The sequence below is a fragment of the Rattus rattus genome, chromosome X, assembly GCF_011064425.1.
Source record: "Rattus rattus isolate New Zealand chromosome X, Rrattus_CSIRO_v1, whole genome shotgun sequence".
Lineage (NCBI taxonomy): Eukaryota > Metazoa > Chordata > Mammalia > Rodentia > Muridae > Rattus > Rattus rattus.
In genome coordinates, this window is record NC_046172.1 from 62,994,846 (window position 1) to 63,015,256 (window position 20,411).

The following is a 20,411-nucleotide window of genomic DNA, read 5'->3' on the forward strand; positions in this document are numbered from 1 at the left end:
TCCTGGGTTGTGTGGGCATTTTTTGGTGTTGATTTTTTTGTGGGTGTCTGTTTGTTTGTTTTCTGGCTTTTCATCATTGTTGTTGTTTCATGACAAAGTTTCTCTGTGTAACAAGCCCTGACTGTCCTGTAGACCAGGCTAGCCTGAAACTCAGAGATCAACCTGCCTCTAAGTGCCAGGATTAAAGGTATGAGCTTTCTTGGGAAATCTAAATCAATGGTTCTCAACCTGTGGGGTCACAACCCCTTTGGTGGTTGTATATTCAATATCCTATATTTCTGATAGTCTATGATTCATAACAGTAGCAAAGCAAATAAACTACAGTAAAGAGTCATAGCACTAGGAAGGTAGAGAACCACTGCTCTAAATAGACCACACTGGCCTTGAACTCAGATCTTCCTGCCTATGCCTCCCTAGTGCTGGCATTAAAGGCCTGCCTCACCACAACTGGCTTGCATTTGCATTTTACATATCCTCTTAATCCTCCTCTAAACCTTTCAACCCAATTTAGTTATTAAACCCAGAAGTTTTGGAATACACTTTTCTCCAATTTAAAAATCTTGACTCTTGTTTTACAGCTTGGTTAAACTACAAAGTTCTATTTCTATCAGATACTTAACTAAATGTATAGTATAAATATAAGAGGACTAAAACAGTTTGTACATGTGTAAGTAAAAATAATGTTCAAAATAGAAGAAATTGTTTTCATTATATTTTATATAATGAAGTTGAACATAAAAATCTAATTTCTTTTTCAAAAATACTAAGACATGTGTTGTATTTAGGAACACACACACACACACACACACACACACAACAACAACAACAACAACAACAACGACTAATGAAAAAAAAAGAGGCCATGACTGGAAAGAGAGGAAGGAGGAGTATATGTAAGTAAGGAAGGGTTGATGGAGGAAAAGAGAAGCAGGAAATGGTATGATAATATAACTTCAAAACAAAAAGTAAGAAACAATACTAAAATTACTAATCCTAATATTACTGCAATACTGACTGCAGAAGTGTATGTAAAAGGCTAGAAACTCAGCTGTATAAACAATGCATTTAAAATGGGTGTTTCAGTTTCCCTGTGGCAGTAATTATAGCACTTCCATCCATTTAATATTTAGTAAGCACTCAACGTAGCTCCTACAAAGGACTGAGTTTATATTTCAGTTGTAATTACTTGCAGGTGTGACAAATATCTCTTCCTCTTTTCCAGATACATAAAAGCTGGGACTGGAGAAGCAGCTTGACACAATACAAATAGGAAAAGTAAATGGAGGGATGCTCCCAACAAAGAATATTAAGTCTGGCAGAAAATGATCCAAGGACAAGAGATAGGAACTCCAGAAAATTAGGGACGAAGGCTAAATATTTCTCACAGGAATGCAGTCACTTCCTCGCGATAAAAACAGCTTAGTACTTTCTTCTAATATATATTTATATATTTAAAAGAGGCAGATTTCCCACCTCCAAGTGAGTTCTGGCATTAACTATGACACACGCAATGGCCAGTAAGTCAAGAGACAATCAATGCTAAATGGAAGCCTATGTCAACTTGTAAATAATAATTTGGCTTTAGAATGAATGCAAGCCTCCAAATGTGTATACAATGTAAATTAAAGGCATGCTATGTAAATTATAGCATCTAACTGGAAGTTAATAGGACTGAAGATAAAAGTAGTGACAAACATTTAAAAATAGATTCTTTAATGCATCACGCCTTTGACTCAGACTAGAAATACAAAAGCATGCTTATGCCTTCTTGAGGAACAGTGTCAGTATGTAACAAAATGAGGTAGCTCACACCCTTGTCCTTCTAAGGAGAACTGCATGAAAATTGTTGTGAGAGGAAAATAGGAGAATCTGTAAACTTTTTTGCCAGGATGGATAATAATTGCTAACTTTTGAAAGTTGAACTTTAAATATTACTTCTCTAATGACAAACTAGCTCAGAAGGCCTTTGTTTCCATGAAAAGTTCGTTAAATCTTAACTACCAGTTTCTATAACATACATTAATCTTTAAAGGGAGGAAGGAATAACACTTAGTGATAACAGGCTAAAACTCCAAGCAATACCACAAATGTTGAATATGCCCCAGTATTTATTTAAGTCATATTTAGTATAAAGAGTGTTTGAGATTGGTTCAAATTTCTTCCTGATTTAGTCTTGGCCCAATGAGAATCCAATTAGATTAGACAACCATCCAGCTAATGAAATAGCACTACTGAAATGTAAACAAAAATACAAATCTATAGTCATCTTTTTTAATATTTCTTTTTATTTGCATGGGTGTATTTCCTATGTATGTCTGTGAAACGTGTATGTATGCCCGATTCCTCTGGAGTCCAGAGAAGGGTGTCCCATCCTCTGCAACTAGAGTTATAATGGTGGTGAGCTACCATTGCATGCTGGGAACCAGACCCAGGTTTTCTGCCATAGCAGCAGGTACTCTTAACCACTGAGCCATCTGTCCAGTCACATTATAGTCATACATTATATTCCTATTTTGCTCTTTCTCTAGAGAAATTTAGCAATTCACCCTGGATTAAAGTGACCACACATAGAATTCAAGTGTTATATTAAGTAGTATGGAGAATGTTATCAGGGTATTAACTTCCAAATTCCTTCACTACCATCTTATTAAATTACTAAGCATCATTACTGATCAGTTGCTCCAAGGAGGGGACATTGTAACAGTGTAGTGTGTTTTAGAGCACAAGCGAGGTCAGAATTTTTATGTATTTCAATTTATATGTGTATGGGTCCTTTTCTGCTGTGCCCTTGTATCCACAGAGGCCTGAAGATGATGATGTCAGATCCCCTGGAATTGACGCTGTCATGTGGGTACTAGGAATTGAGCCCGGATCCTTTCAGAAGAACAAGTACCCTTAAGCACTCCAACAGCCTGGTATGCCCATGATCTCAGCACTTGAGAGGCAGCAGTAAGAGGATCAAGGATTCGAGGTTGTCCTATTCCATTTCTAAGTTTTTTTTTTTATTTTTTTTCCTGTAAACTATTTTCTATAGTTTGAATTCTAAACCTCATATCATACAAATTTTTCTTTATTATTCTCTGACAATTTCACACAGTATACTCTTACAATATTCTTCTGTTTTAAATAAAGTGTTACAGCAGTGTTTTGCCAAATCAATGCAATTCTGACCTTGGCGGCAAGTAAAGAAATGTCTCAATGGTCAGAACTGTATTTGTATAATTGTACTTGGCAAAACGAGTTCTGTAAAACTTTCATTTAAAAAAGTAAACTCTCTAAATTCTCAAAGAATTAAAAAAAGAAAGAAAGAACTAACAAGTACCAAGTTCCTGATTCAATCTGAAGCATCCCATAAAGCAAGTCATAGTGGGACTAGCTGTAATCCCAGTACATAGGTTGCAGCTAGGAGAATCATCTTGTAAGGAGCAGAAGCCAGCATCTGCTACAGTGTATACATGCCTACTCTAGATTACAGGAGACGCAAATAAATAACAATGAATCCTAATGGTCGGGAATATAGCTCAGTGATAAAGTACTTGTTTAAAATATGTGTACGTCAATTACCGATAAAATTCCGAATATAAAATTAAAAGGCTATATCCATTATGATTTTTTTTAAAAAATTATGAATTTTCATAAAAACATTTACAGTTTTTTTTAAAAAGTAGGAATAGAAGGTAACATCTGCAAATTGACTAAATAAAAACATCTATGATGTTACTTAGTGATAAAACTTGTCTAGTTTTAATCTTAAAACAAGAATCAAAGCAAGGATATCCATTCTCACTATTTCAACCAACCACTGTGTAATGCAAGAAAGGCATATACAAGGGAAAGAGATGAAAAAGGAAACAATCATTCAGTGTTGATGTTATCATCCACATAAACAATAATCTCAAAGTGTCACCAAATTTAGTAACTGAATATCAAGGTTAATATAGAAATAACTGTTAAGTGTAGTGTCCATTTTCTAGAGGTAAATAACAAAAGCATTCCCAAAATTAGGCCATGGATACAATGATATTTGAAGGAAATCCTCAAGGTTTCTTTGTAGTAAAGGGAACTGTAAAGTTTATATGAGGGCTAAGGACAAGAAACATTGAAGCAATTCTGAAAAAGTAAGAACTAAGTTGGAGTAGTCAAACAACATAGTCTAGAGCCATACATGCATGATTAAGAGAAAAGATGGCCTGAAACAGTTACATTTCTTTTCTTTCTTTCTTTCTTTTTTGTTCTTTTTTTTTTTTTTCAGAGCTGGGGCCTTGCGCTTCCTAGCAAGCGCTCTACCACTGAGCTAAATCCCCAACCCCCAACAATTACATTTCAATGTGCAAAAAAGTATGAACCCAAACTAAATTGCATATCCATTCTAATATTAATGCAAAGTGGAAAAAATGAACAAAATTTAAAATAAAATTCCAAAACTTTAAAAAAGGAAATAGAAACAATCTTGGGAGCTTATGACAGGGTACAATTTCTTAGATATGAGATCCACACCTCCAAAAATATACTTTCAAACAAAGCTGATGAGCAGGGCTTCAACAAAAGCTATTTAGAGTTTTTTGAACAACTGTTAAAAAATGCAAAGATCACAAATTGGTCCAAAATATGAAAAAAATCATAGCCAAAATATAAAGAACTCATTAAGAGAAAGGTTAATCATTTTTACAATGAGCAGAGGATTATAAAGAAGGCAAAAAATACTGGCAAATATGCACATAAAAAGATATTACCCAATCATACACAAAACCAATGAAGATATAAAGCAACTGCATCAGGACTATCTCTTTTGAAAGTGTTCTACAGTTTCTTGTAAGTTTGTATTAGCATTCAAGTCACCAATTCTATTTCGTATTTACCTCCCAAAATGAAACCATGTGCACAAATATTTCCATATGAAAACATTTAAAGTGGCTTTATTCCTAATAGCCAAAATTTGGAAATAATCCAAATGTCCACTAACAGATGGACCTAAACAAACAGAATGTAATGTATCAGTACAATACAATACTACTGGGTAATAAAAAGGAATGCTGCTCATATGAAATGACTTAAGTCTCATAAAACATTCATTTAAAAGGAATCTGATAAACCCCAGTAGTTGGGAGCTAGTCAGGAAGATCAGTGAAATTCAAGGCCAACCTGGTTTCCACAGAAATTTCTAGGTGAGTCAGAGCTATATAGCAAGACCTTGCCTGAAAAAACAGATCTGTACGTAGGCTTAGTGGGGTGGTGGTGGTGGTGGTGGTGTACACCTTTACCCCAGCATTTGAAAGTCAAAGGCAGGCTGATTTTTGTGAACTCAAGGTCAAGCCCATAGTAGGGAAACACAAAACAAGACAAACTTGGTCTACACAGTAAGTTCCACCAGGGCATGCAGACCTACATTGTAAGACATTGTCTCAAAAGAAAAAGAAAAATAGAAACAGAGAAAGAATGAAAGAAACAGAAACAAAGAAAAAAGATACACACAAAAAGCTGAATGCAATGTGCTTTAATTCAAATGACATTCTAAATAAAGCAAAGAATAGATATAATCACAGAAGAGATGATTACTGGAATTCAGGGTTTGTGAGACACATATTTAGAAAGTGATAGAAACATTATATCCTTTATTATTCTCGAAGTAACACTAATATACACATTTATCAAAATTCAGTATACTAGTCAGCTTAAAAGGGAAAATTTTATTATGCATAATTGTACCGTAAGATGTTTGACTTTAAAAATAGCCAGGCCTTTTACCAAATCTGGGCTATGATACCACCTACATAGACAGTCTAGGCAGGAGAAGGCAGCAAGCTAATAGGCCAGCCCAGTCTGGAGCAAAACAGTGTCTCAGAATCAAAAATAAAAGATAAGCTTCTTGGACATAGCTTAGGTGGCAGAGAGTTTAATCATCAATACGTCTGGGCCCCTAGCTTCATTTCCCACATTAGAAAAAAAATAAACAGAAGATAGATGACTGATTGATAGATAAACATATTCTAAAAAGTAATATGGCTGGCCATATGGCACACATCTTTAATCTCAGAACTTGGGAGGCAGAGGCCAGCCTGGTCTATGTACAGTTCCAGGACTGTCAGGGCTATACAAAGAAACCCTGTCTAAAAAAAAAAAAAAAAAAAAAAAAAGCAATATAGCTAATTATCTATTTTGCAGCAGCTTAGTAAGTTTATTTGAAATAGTAGTAGTAGTAGTAGTAGTAGTATTAGTAGTAGTAGTAGTAGTAGTAGTAGTAGTTATTGTTGTTGTTGACCACAAACAAAAAACATGAAGGGTTAAAAAAAAAAAAAACAAGATAGGAAGCAAACTTTGGCCAATTATGACTTCCCTGGATTTTGTTTGGGTTTCTATGCTGCAAAAGAGAAGCTATAACCCAGTTTCTCAGATATATTCCATAGAAATATTTAGAATCTGTACTTCTTTTTTTCTTTTTGAGACAGTCTCATAGAGCCCTGGCTAATCTAGAGCTTCTTTAAAACTCTTAAACTTGACTAGTATGTTCTATGTGAAAATTCAATTGTGTCTAAACTCTTCTTCAAATTCAGGGCAGATTTTCAGATTTTAAAAGGTATAACAACAATTCTGTAATTACTAAGCAATTATTAAGAGTACCAAACGCCTTGTAATTCTGAAAAAAAAATATACCCAGTTCAAATACACATCTGTAATCACAACACTGTAATCTCAACACTCAAGCAGAAGAAGGGCCACAATGAGTTTAAGTCCAACCTGGGCCAGAAAATATTATTTCTCAAAAACTGAAGCAACAGTAAGAAAGCAAAAAGAATTAGTGTCAGGTCTGCAGCTTAGAATTGGAGACAGTTCCTATAATGCACAAAACATCAAGAGCACAGAGAAGGAAAAGAAAGGAAGTTAGAAAGAGCCAATAATTATGACACATTACAGTAGTTCTCCCTATAGGGATGCTAAAGAGGAGCAGGGAAATTGAAGGGCTAGCCTGGGCTACCCAATAAGATTTTTTTCATTTCGTTAAATAAAGGAAATAAGGAAGGAAGGAAGGAAGGAAGGAAGGAAGGAAGGAAGAGGGAGGGAGGGAGGGAGGAAAGCAGGGTAAGGGAGGGAGAGAGACAGACCACCCACTGACAGACTCACCTACTGGCCTAGGCTTAGTGGCACTTGCCTTTAATCCCAACACCTGAGAAGCAGAGGCAGGTGGGATCTCTGTCTACATAGAGAGTTTCAGGCCACTCATCAGAGCTATATAGTGAGAACCTGTCTCTAAATAAGTAAATAAAATGAAAAGGGAAAAATGACTTTTGAAAAGGAGGCTACCAGCAAGAGTAGGGGAATGTGAAAGGAGAATGAACAGTGGAGGAGAGAGAATGAGAACAAAGTGCCGTGATGCCAATGGGTGTATGAAAATTACTTAGCTAACTTAAGCTTTTCAAGACAGGAGTCTTGTGTACCCCTGGCTGTCCTGGAACATGCTCTAAAAATCAGGCTGGCCTCAAACTCAGAGATCCTCCTGCCTCTGCCCCTTAACTACTGGGATTAGAGGCAGGCACCACCACCACAAGCACTGGCTAAACTTAATTGAAGAAGGAATTTAAAGGCTGGCACAGTGTCACGTACCTTCAACCCTAGCACTCCGAATGGAGAAGTAGGAGGATCTCTGGGAGCTATATATATATATTTGAAAATAAATAAATTCATCAGGGGAAAAAAAACCTTCCTCAAGTCAATAAAGTATAAATAAAAATTCTGGTTTATAAACTATCCCTGACAAAGTAAAAAAAAAAAGTATTAGCAAAACAAATCCAATAAGACCTAACCAAGTAACATGAAGGCTCTAAATGAGTACTGTTAGCAGTGTAGCAATGTACTCTTAAGTATCGAGTTTCTCTTACTAAGCTTTATGTTTAATCCTTTAAAATAATCTCTACCCTCAATTTATTTAGCCTCCAAAGGTTAATAAGTTCTATTAACTTACACCTTTTGAGAATTTTTTTCATAAACCAGGCATATGTCTGTAGACCCAACATTTGGAAGGTAGAAACAAAAGATTACCATGAGGCCACCCTGAGCATGTGTCCTTGACTGAAAAAAGTCAACAAGCCATCAACAAGCTGGTAAACACTTTTAATCCCAGTACTGGGAAGGGAGAGGCAGGCCAATCTCTGTTATCCCTGAGTAGGAGGCCAGTCAGGGATACAGGGAATGAGACTTTTATCAAAACATGTTAGAAAGAGCCAACAACAAAAAGCATTCTTAGCTTTTTTTTTAGTTCTTTTTTTTTTGGAGCTAGGACAGAACCCAGGGCCTTGCGCTTCCTAGGCAACAGCTCTACCACTGAGCTAAATCCCCAACCCCCTTTTTTTTTGATTCTTTTTTTTTTTCAGGAGCTGGGGACTGAACCCAGGGCCTTGCGCTTCCTAGGCAAGAGCTCTACCACTGAGCTAAATCCCCAACCCCGAGTTCTTAGCTTTTGATTTGAAAGTTTTCCATTCAAAATTGAGGGCACAGTGTGAAAGCAGCACTAGGAATTATAGAAAAAAATATATTTTTTATGGAAGCAGAACGACATTTCAGCACCTTGGTTTTATAAGCACTTTGGAAAGGTTAGCGTTAATCAAAATGGTTTAGAACTAGATCTATCATCTTGGTAGCCATTAGTAACTAGTAATTCTGCAAAATTATTTGGCGAGAGAATAACTAGGGACATGTGAATTTCAGAAAATTAGAACTAGGAATGGTGATATTTTGTCTTAAAAAATAGACCAAGGTGTTGTGGTCCATGCCTGTAATTCTGAGACTCAAGCATCAAGTTAGAAGACTGCCGGGTTAAGCACTGAATTCCAATCCAGGATGGGAAACAGGAAAACTGTATCACAGAACAACAAAAAATAAAGAGAATGATGACTGATGACATACCAGAATTATAAACTTGGCAATGAAATATAAACAGGACATATATTTCTTTCCTTCTGAAATCTATCTTTAAGCAGTTCTCTATAAAGTTTTACAGAAACTCAATACAGAGACATGGAAATAGAAAACCATATGGCTTAAACTCCTTGTACTCTGTGTTCAAAAATGTTCCTGAGGCAGGGTGTGGTAGTAAAGTACTACAATCCCAGTATTTGTGAAGTGGGAGCAGACATCATCAGGCCTTCAGGATCAGCCCCCACTACAGTGGATTGGAGGCCAGCAGAAAAAACATGAGATCCTGGCTCAAAAAGGAACCAAGTCTCTGCTAAGGAAGAAATGAAACCCAATAGATCACCTTTTACAAAATGAGGATGAAACTTGCTTTAAGTTGAAAAACACTTGAAAAAAATATAGCCCTGAGGCCCATGAGATTGCTCAGTGTGTAAAGACACCTGAAGAAACCTGCTGACCGGAGTATGACTCCTGAAATCCTGATGGTAGGGAAAAAAAGTCTCCAAGTTGTATTCTGACCTCCAAACTTGTGCAGTTGCATGTATACACACACGTATACATACACCACACTAAAGAAATACATAAATGTCATTTTTTTGGGTTTTTTTTTTCCCCCGGAGCTGGGGACCGAACCCAGGGCCTTGCACTTCCTAGGCAAGGGCTCTACCACTGAGCTAAATCCCCAACCCAATAAATATCATTTTAAAAGTATACTGTCCCATTAAGAACTAGGCTAGAGAGGCTAGAGAAACAACAACTCAGTGGTTAAAGAGTGCTCTTCCAGAAGACCCTAAATCAGTTCCCAACACGCATTTTGGGTAGCTCCCAAATGCTTGTAGCTCATCCTTGACAGAATCCCACATTCTTTTTTGGGCCTGCCTATGGCCCTTAAAGGTATACAGTATATACAGTATATACATGCACAGGAGGTACATATACACAATACATAAAAATCAATCTTCAAAACATTAACAATGTAAACAGTGCATTTATACTTCAAATTCAGTTCCAGTGCCTACTTTTGGCCATGAAATGAGTCCAAGAATGAATCAAGAATATGCTTCTAAGTTGAATGATATTACTTACCCACATTTGGAGGTTTCACATAATTTACAGGTAGTTCTGGAGGTCTGCCTCTGTGTAGAGCTGCAAAAGCAGACCCATTCCATAGTGTATTCTTACAGTCTACAGAAAAAAACAAAAGTTATTCAAGGAAAAAGGATTTTCTAGTACTTGACACAAAAGAACTGTATTTTACGCCTTTACAAATTTACTTATAGACTTAGAAAATTATTAAAAATCAACAAGTTAAAATAAAATCAACAAAATAAAATAAAATCAACAAAATAAAACTAAAACAAAGTGAGTATTTCTAAAAGCATGTGAATGTTCATTTAAAAGATCTTACCTTTTGCATCCCGTAACAGAGACTGCCGACCAACACCTAGTAATGTCTGTACCCCAGGAACACTCTGAGGGATCTCCTTATCTAATAAAGGGCCAATCCTCTCACAAATTTTAAGGAGGTAGTCTGGAGGAATGTGTGCATTGGCTGCCACCTAAATAGAATAAATAGAGCACAGGAAAAACCAGAATTAGTCTTAATGTACCAACTTATCGCACCATAAATCAAAAGTATTTTATGATATTAAATTAAGAAAATTAAAATTGAATAAACTGCTTGGAAGTAGTAGGATAGCTTTTAATCCCAGCACTCAAGAGGCAGAGGCAGATCTCTGTGAGTTCAAGGCTAGTCAGACTTATAGAGTAAGTTCCAAGACAGTCAAGGCTACACAAAGAACCCTGTCTAAAAAAAAAAAAAAAAAAAAAAAAAAAAAAGAAAAGAAAATTAAAATGTACATATTCAACTAATGCTTGAACCAACGTTAACAGACACAACTGGCTGGAATGATAGCTCAGCACATAATATATTTGCAGAGGGTCCAACTTTAGTTCCCCTATCAGGTATTTAACAACTGCCTGTAACAACAGAAACCTGTCACGTCCTCTGTGTTTAAGGCACACACATATACAGACAGTTAAAAATAATAAAAATAAGTGTTAAAAAAGAAACAGACAGAAAGCAAGCACAGCATATTTAAATCTTGTCATAGTGGGTACACAGCACAGGCCTCTATTCTACACACCTTTACTAAATCATAACTGAATTTTATACAAAATGTGGTTCAAAACAGACAACCTGATGATTGCAATAAAAAAAGTAAGTGATAAAGTAAATTCTTTGATTTCATTTACTCAGTGCTGAGAATTAACTGGTTAAAAAAAATCTGAGATAGAGGCAGACAGATGTCTGTCCTTTTGAGTTGAGGCCAGCTAAGGACACATAGTCAGATCTTGTCTCAAAGAAAAGAGAAGAATTTGAGCTACCAGAACACAGGAAGGTGTCACATGCCTAAAATTCCAGGACTTAGAGCCTGAAGCAACAGAATCACCAGTAGCTTAAACCCCACAAGCACCATATATCATATGGTGTTGCAGGCTAACCTGAGCTTCAGACTAGCCTGAGCTACAAAGTAAGGCTCTTTCTCCAAAGAAAAACAAACTCAAAGGGAAAAAATTCTCTCAAGGATCCCAACACATATATGGCAGAGGACTGCTGGGTCTGGACTCAGTCCGAGAAGATTCACCTAACCCTCGAAAGACTTGAGGCCCCAAAGAATAGGAAGGTCTGGTGGGGTGGGGGTGGGAAGGTGGGAAGGGGAGGAGGTGTGGGATGTGTGGAATAGTGAGAGGGTGGACCAGGAGGGGGATAAAGTCTGCACTGCATAAATAGATTAAAGAATAAAAAAAAATCTTATACCAACTAACCACTTACCATATTGTCCCCCTTAGTATTAACATTACACATATGTGTACAGTAAAGCAGAATTGTTTTCCCTATACAAAGTTAGTTTCTTTAAAAGGGATAATCTAAGTCATGTTCTTATGCAAACCATATTATAGACAACAAAAGTCCTAAAGTCAAAGGTCCTGTAGCGTAGTCTCTTCCTTGTCTTTGTCTTTTTTGTTTTGTTTTCTTTTTTTTTTGTTTTTCAAAGGTTTCTCTGTGTATCCTTGGCCATTTCTTGAAATCTCTGTTGATCGAGGCTGGCTCACAGACATCCACCTGCCTCTACCTCCCTCATTCTGGGATTAAAAGCAAAACATCTCCAGGAGCTAGAGAAATGGCTATGCTAAGAGAGATGCTCAGCAGTTAAAAGTACTGCCTGCTCTTCCAGAGGACCTGGGCTCAATTCCCAGTACCCACATGGTGGCTAACAAAATCACCTGCAAACCTAGTCTCAGGGGATTAAATGCCCTCTTCCAGGCCTTCTCAGGTACCAGGAACACACATATCCTGCACAGACAAACATGCAAAGAAAACACTCGTATATATAAAATGCTCTGTATGGTTTGTTTGTTGCCCTATTCCTAGCACTCAGAAAAATGCCCAGCATAAACTATGGCCAGATAAATACTGAATAAATCAGTCAATGAATAAATGAGTAAGGATATATATAAAGTCTAACTAAAATCAATATAATAAGTGCTCCTAGAAGATCTCATATTCTCAGAGTGATTTCTGTTTGACTAGTATAACAAAATTAAAGAATTAAAATATCTTTATTCAAAATTCTAGGAAGATAAAGCAATTCTATTAAGGTTAATATTTCAAAGTTATTTTAACAATAATTTTTTCTCCTCTTTGGTTGAAAAAAACACTAAAAATGATGCTAAAAAATCAAGCAAAAAATAAAGTATTTCCCTAGAGGTGAGAACTGTGTCTCATAAATAAGTCTTATATTTATTTAAAAAAGTCAGGATTGAATCAAAAAACTCACATCTCATAAATCTTTTAGTAACTTTATAGAAACAAAAGTGTCTGGTTTTCAGACAATTATGCAAAATATATTACTGAATATAAAGGGGGTGAAGAGTGCTGAGACAGAAACAGCGGCAGGTCCTTCTTTAGTCAGAACACTGTTTGTTTTTCCAGACTGGGCTTCTCTGTGTAACAACCCTGGCTGTCCTGGAACTTGCTTTGTAGACCAGATCCACCTGTCTACAAAGGAAACACTGCTCATCCCCACCCCCATCCCAAGTGCTGGGATTGGGGTGCGCCACCATGTCTCACCACGAGGCAGATAGACCTGCCAAGTTCAGATTCCCCTACAACTCTGTTCTCTGAGGATTAATCAGTACACCTTTCCTTTTTACTGGTTTAAAAAGATTTCCCCAGGAAAAAACCTCTCAACAACCCTCCTAGGTTCAAGCATTCTCTAGGTTGCACCACTTCAAGAAGAGCTTAAAGTGGCTGAACACGTGGTTGCCTAAACCTTTAATCCCAGCACTCCAAATGCAGAGGCAGGCAGATCTTGGTGAGTTCCAGGCCAGTCTGGTCTGGTCCACAGAGCAAGTTCCAGCACAAAGAAACACTGCCTAAAAACAACAAAGAAAACAGGAGGGGAAGGGGGAGGGGAGGAAGATTGCTAAAAGGGCTAGATAAAAATCAAGAAAAGTTCAGAGGGTACATCTGTCTTCTAGAAGTTGCTCAACAAAGAAGATACACTGAAAGGAGCGACATCATCAGTTGACAGATTAAATAAACTCTTTATGTGTGTACGCACACAGTGTTCGTAAATGTACATGAAACTATTATAAATTGCCTTTAAATTCCATTTGTTACCAAAAAGGTTACTAAGCAATCAGTAAACAGTTACTGTTAAAAAAAAACCAAACACACAAATTATTTTCTACCAGTCATGTGAAAAACATGAGGAAGATGATTTCAGGCAGGCTGGGAAACGGCTCAGTGGGTAAAAAGCTGGCTGCACAACCACGAGCACCTGGGTCAGGATCAGCAGCAGCCATGTGCAAAGCAACCCATGGGTCCTAGCCTTAAGGACATAGGTGCATGATGATCCCTGAGCTTTCCTGACCAGCCAGTGTACTGAAACAATTAGATTCAATGAGAAATACTGTCTCAAATAATAAGGGTATCCAGTGGTTATTACCATTACAACATTTTTACATGTATGAAATTATCAAAATGTGTAAAAGAGATTCTATTTCAAATAATAAAGAATGGTGAAAAGGGGAGAATAGTCTTCCCCAGGGAAGAGCACATCAATTGGTTATCTAATACCAAATGATCAGTCCTAAAAATATAAATACACTAAATTTTACTGTGGTGCTAAGAAAAAAAGAAGCACAAAGCAACTGAAGAAAATACTCCTTCAACCCCTGGCCTCCACATGTACAGAAAACACATTAATTTAGATACACACAGGCATATTCACAAACATATTCCTCCCACCCCACACACTTCATAAATTCATATGTATGGGGTAAAATGACTTCAAGACAACATTTTGTAAGTGGAATTCGTGAAATCTAAATTCCTACCTCCCTGCCATCTATTCTCTTAACTTACAATACCAGCTTCCTTGTACTGTATACCAGTCTTTTTCCAGAATTTTCAAAGAAACTACCAGAACAGTCTTAATCACTGAATTGACGTTTCCTACAATCAAATCTAGATAAGCGCTAACTTGCTTCTGTGAGAAACAATGTCTATATGACTCTAGTAAAGTCAATAGTACCAGTTTTCAGAGACTACCTGCTTTGCCTTAGTATCTTCAGTGTCATGACACTGCAGTGCACTGAGTTTGAGGAGCCCATGTTTTAGGTTTCATATGCTTCATTCTGTTCTTCCTAACGATGACTGTGGGTCACGGTACAGTTTTTAATTCACACATGTTTAAATTGTGTCCACACTTACACAGGCAATAACTATGCTACCAGCACTCAAACATGTGTCTGCTATTCAAGTAGCTAATTTAAACTATTGTTAGCAATTAGACAAAAGCTAGGTCAGGTAAGAAAAGAATACAGGTATGTCTGGAATGCTAATACACTGTTTTAAAGTAGTTGTTATGAATCAAATGACAATATGAAAACACTCTTAAAGGGGCTAAGGCTGAGGCTCAGCCATAGTAATTACCTTATAGGTATGAGACACACGGTTTCAATCTACGGCCAAAAACATTCTAAAGCTTCAGAATTTTGTAAAAAGACTCTTAGAATGATAAAAAGTATCTTCAGAAATGCAATACTCTTTTGAAAGACAATAATGATCATATACTATCTTTTCAACATAGGAACTTTTATAAAATTATTTTAATATTGCCACATATATCTTGCTTGTTCAGCAAGGGTAATATAACCCATGTTATTGTAATACAATTGCTAACTAGTGCTTTCAATTCCATGGGTGAAAAATGTCAACAAGGGAGACACAGAGAAAGAAGAAAAAAGTACCTAATATAAAAAGTTACGTGAAAAAGCAAGAGTACACAGTTTGTGTGAAAATGGAGCCAAGCACATGGTGGCACATGCCTGCTAAGAAGGCTGGGAAATGAGTAACACTGAGTTTGAAGCTAACAGAAAATCACAAGTTCTACACGGAAAATTACAAATTCTAAGTCAGCCTTGGCTAAATTATAAAACCTTGTATAATACTACTAACTCAATAAATGAATGAATGAATGAATGAATGAATGAATGAATGAGTAACCATACCATGGATCATACCTATAATCCCAGCATTTCTCAGGCTGAAGCAGGAGGTTGCTTCAAGCTTGAGGCAAGTCTGGAGTACAGAATGAGCTCCAGGTCAGACTACACAATAGTATGTGACTGTGACTCAAACATAGTAACAAAACAAAAACTACAGGAGAGCACAATCAAGTCCATAGAAACGGAGAAGTGTATTAACAATACTTAAAAAAATAACTGTTAAGGATTCAGTCAGTCTTACTACTAATAAACAAAAGTCTATTTAAATCAACTCAAGACTATTATTACATATTAAAACCATTTTAAATGATTTTAAAACTATAAAGCATCACACTGTCACTAGATGTTGTTGGCATTAGACCTCAGGACAAACTTCTGAAGACGGATCTTCAATATGTGGCAAAAGCTAGACAACTGATGAGCTACTTTGACCTGATTCAGACATCTGTAAGTCCAGGAGCCTTTTGGAAAAGAAGGCAGCAGAAAACGATCACGTAATTACGCAAAAGAATTACTGAAAAGGTAAAAGTAACTCAAATGAACTGGGAAAATTGAAGACAAATCATACCTAAAAACATAACTAATTCTTTTCTACCATTACCAGATGATGGCTATTCAAGAACACTAGTCATGCCAGTACTGTCAGAAAAAATATAAAGTAAAAAAAATGACGCGCTGATTATAATTGTATAAAATTTTGTTTTTTTTAAGAAATGACTAGTAAAACACATTTTTGAACTGTGGTGAGGAGACAATTGTTTTTTTTTTGTTTGTTTTTTTCCGGAGCTGGGGACCGAACCCAGAGCCTTGCGCTTGCTAGGCAAGTGCTCTACCACTGAGCTAAATCCCCAACCCGAGACAACTGTTAATTACTCAATTTCCTATCAAGTTTGTGAGACAGATATATATATATGTATATGTATATGTATATGTATATGTATATGTATATATGTATATATATGTATATGTATATGTATATATGTATATATGTATATATATGTATATATTGCTATTTGCTTAGAAATGATCTACCTGCACATGCATATATAAACTGGAAAAGGGAAAAAGTAAACAAAAGCATTGCCCATACACCTGGATATTAAAACTATTTTCAAACATGTATCAGTAATTCGATGCTAAAACATGTACTAGTGAACTTCGAATTTGCCTTCTGTGGTACAAGTAGGACATATCTAACAACAGAAAGAACAACAAAACTTTGGGCTGAAAATTAAAGGTAGTAACACGTGTTCAAAAATTATTTGTAACTCTCTGAGAAATTACCATTAACAATACTGGTTGTGGCATTCACTCTTATTATAATTAAACCTATTTTTTTTATTAACAAGGCATTAGGAAAAAGTCAGTAGATTCTGTAATACTTAAAGTGGCTTTACACTTGTAATATCATACACAAACTTTTCAAAATGAATATTACAGCAATTTAACTGTTTACTATTTACAAGCAAACTTCCAATAATTTTCTTTTTATTTAGTTTACCTTATTCTACTATTCTTCCAACTTTCTGTCCACTTTGTGTGGTTTTCCTCATTTGGATCTTATTTGTAAGAAAGGAGCTGAATTTAGGTTTTATTATCACTCCTTTTTATTATCATATAATTTCATATTTGTGGCTAATACTAGAATCTCTTTTCCCACATATAAAAGATCATCTTTTTGTCTCAGTGCAGAGCAAAACATGCACTTGCATTGCAAATTATATTTGCAGGAGAAATAAGAGTCAATCCAAGAGCTTTGGTCCTTAACCAAAGTATATTCTATTTTTTAAAAAATGCCCATTGTTGTCTCTTAATCCCCAAATCCTGTTCACCTATTCCCAAAAGGTCATAATACATAGTTCTTATTTAGTGGAAATGTATTTTTTACAAATGCAATTTATTTAAGAATTAACTAGCTATTTTCTAAGATTGAAATATACAACAATGTTTTTATTCAGTAGTCCATTATCTAAAGACAGTAAATCTTGAATTCACCTGTAGTCCTTAGTATTTTTATTTGTGTAGTTTTCTCACTTACGAGTCAGTTCCTTCTGAGTCCCTTTTCCCTCCCCTAAAAAAAAAAAGAAAGAAAGAAAAAGGAGAAAAAGAGAGAGAGCTAGGGAAAAAAAAAACACCCAAGCCTGGCCTCAGTTCCCGTATTTCAAGCCAGGACCAACCAGAAACCAGTTTTCTTCCACTAATCCGGAACTCCGGGCTGTTACCAACGCTGTCATTGGCCAGCGTCAGTCCTTGGTACGTGCCCCAAGATAACCCCCTGGTTTCTGTCCCTTATCCCCCTACAATGGGCCTTCTCCGATGTTTGTAACACAGTCATAATGCACAACACAGCACCTCTGAAAACCAACTCACATTCTTCAAAGTTTTGGGGTGAAAATAAGCAAGGCTAGAGGAGGGCAAGGTACCCTTTCCGACACGCTGGGAGGGGGAAGGGGCAGTCCTTCGAACACCGAACAGCAGGCTCCGGGAGCTCTGAGGGCTGAAGGGCCAGGGGCGGGTTGGGGGCACAAGGTGGGGAGGGAGTGGAGAAAGAGTTGGGCTAAGTTGAAACGAAAAGTTTACTAACCAGATCCTCGAAGCTTCTTCGGTGCTCTTTCCCTTCCCAGTCTAAGCGGCGCGGAATCAGCTGGGGGCCGGAGGAAAAGAAAGGGGGGGTGTGAAGGAAAAGCCTCTGCTCCCCATCAGCAGCACCCAGCCTGGAGTCTAGTCCTGGACCCTTTAGCATTTTAATTTCTCTAGTCCCAACAGCTACTGCTGCCGTGTCCGGGTGGGGGTGGGGGGGCAAAGGAAAGGAAATCCTGAAAAAACACCTCCTGCAGGAATAAAAGGCAGCGAGTTTAGACCCCTGCGTTGTCCGCCCCTTCTAAGCAAAGAGCCCGGTTCACCCCAAGTGACAACAGCCCCAACTGTCCAGCTCGAAGGCTCTCTCCCGGCCCCTGTCCTCGGCCCCTGACCTACCTTACCCTTCCTCCAGGTTCACCCCAGCCCTCCCCACCTCTTCCCAAAGGGGGTCCATACCTGATGCTCTTCGAGCCTTGCACTAGCACCTGGGGAAGAGGGACACACAGATGTGAGGAACAGATTGGGGCGCCAACCCATTCCTCCCTCCCCACTTCCAACACAGCCGCTGACTGTAGGAGTAATCGCGGCCGGCCTTTCCCTCACCCTCCAACTGCACTGCTTACCCGGTGCCTCAATTTCCCCAATGGGACCATTCCCCAACACTCCCAGATATCCTTTTCCCCTCTCACCTGAGCGGATTTGTTACAGGGTCCGGACTGCAAGAACCTTGCGATCAGGTAATACAGCTCTAAAGAAGGGGTGGGGGGTGGGGGGAGACGTAGAGAGAGAGGCAAGGAAGAGAAATACAAGCTTTTTAAACAAAATTCTGACAGCAGTCGCACAAATCCCCCATCCCTTTAGCCCCCGGCTCAGCTACCCACCGGCTTCGATCTGGGTAGGTGCCGCCGCCATCCTTTTCCCGAGGGGGCTTGGGGGCTTCGCTCCGGAGGGCTGGCGGGGGCGGGTGGGGGCGCTGCCTCTATTGTGGTGAAGCCCCCATGCTTGGGAGTCCCGCCGCTTCCGCCGCACTCTTCGTCCCAGTTTCGGTCTCTCTCGGATTCATCGCATCACGTTTCGACCCATAGATATTCTAGCCCAAGAGCTGAGGAGGCGGAGGAGGAAGGAGAGCAAGAGAGAAGGAGAGGGAGGAGCTGAAGTCGGAGGGTGGGCGGGGGAAAAAGGGTGGAGCATAGAAAGAGGGGAGGGAGCAGGGGAGGGAGCAGCTTGCAGAGCTCCAGGCTGGCCGCCAGAGGCACTAAGGCGGCCGCCTAGTTCCAGCCGCGTAAGCCGGCCTGGGGTTGCCTAGTTACTGCCCAGAGAACAAGGAAGAGGTTCTAAACGCAGGCAGACGCTCTGGCAACCTTTGTCAAACTCTGTGGTGGCGTTGGCGTCCCAGAGCTCCCGAGTTGCTTACCCTTCCTGTAAGGGCAATCGGACCCTTTCCGGTGAAGGAACCTTTCTCCAGACCTGGTCAATAGAAACTTGTGAGAGACTGACTTGACCTAGCTTACCTTGGGTCACCGAAAGGATTTGGTTTGTTTGTTCTTTTTCTACACCCCCCCCCCAAAAGTCGCTAGCTACTAAAAGGTTTTGTTGCCAAAGGAGGAACAGTATACCAAATGAAAGTGCTGTGCTTACCTGATAGCTGGAGCAAGGGAATAATATTCTTATAGAAAACTACTTAAAGTATCCCCTTGATTCTGATAAATATTGAACGAGAAGTTTGCACTTTAACCACGAGGCCTTTTCCCCCCTTCTGAAATGATCAACAAGCGGTATCTTCTCCATTCCTGTAAGATAAGTTGGAACTCTGTTTTGAAATTCTACCAAAACATTTTAAAAGTTTTTAACTATTGTGAAGTTTGGATAGAAATGATAGTTTGGTTGGTTTTGTCTTTGAAGTGTTATTCTCTGTCATGCTTTCACTATGTTCACTATTTATCCAAGTCTCTCCTGGCATTCCCTGTGTCAATCCTCCTGCCTCAGCTTCCCTGCTGTTCACGTGGCAGACATGAGTCACCATTCCACTTTACTAAGTCTTTTTCCAATGTTTTGAGGCTACAATTGTTTTAATGTATAACTTTAACTCTTAGCAGAGCGCTGACCTGCTGTTTGGGGTAGGTAAATCTTCAGCGATCAAAGGATTTGTATAATAATTGACAGTTTGAGTAAACTGGTTCACTTCCCCAATTTCTCTTAACATCCTGTTCTCAGGATGTTACTGTGAACAGAATTCACAGAGGCAACACCTGATGGGAAAACAAATACTATTTGAATTGTATACATTACTTTCGTTAAAACACTCAAATTTGAAGGTTCACCTGTGTGGCTATAGTGGGAGTATA

At 38.2% G+C, this 20,411-nt stretch overlaps 1 protein-coding gene across 1 annotated transcript in view; it reads right to left on the reverse strand.

Moving 5' to 3' along the window:
* Brwd3 (bromodomain and WD repeat domain containing 3) overlaps window positions 1-19,187 on the reverse strand; it is a 92,377-nt gene extending 73,190 nt beyond the window's left edge. Inside the window, 6 exon segments of the mRNA XM_032889330.1 lie at window positions 9,994-10,092; window positions 10,316-10,466; window positions 18,071-18,130; window positions 18,523-18,538; window positions 18,730-18,814; window positions 18,948-19,187. Coding sequence (XP_032745221.1) covers window positions 9,994-10,092; window positions 10,316-10,466; window positions 18,071-18,130; window positions 18,523-18,538; window positions 18,730-18,814; window positions 18,948-18,978 — 442 coding nt within the window. The 5' untranslated portion in view covers window positions 18,979-19,187.
* Window positions 19,188-20,411: the final 1,224 nt, after the last annotated feature.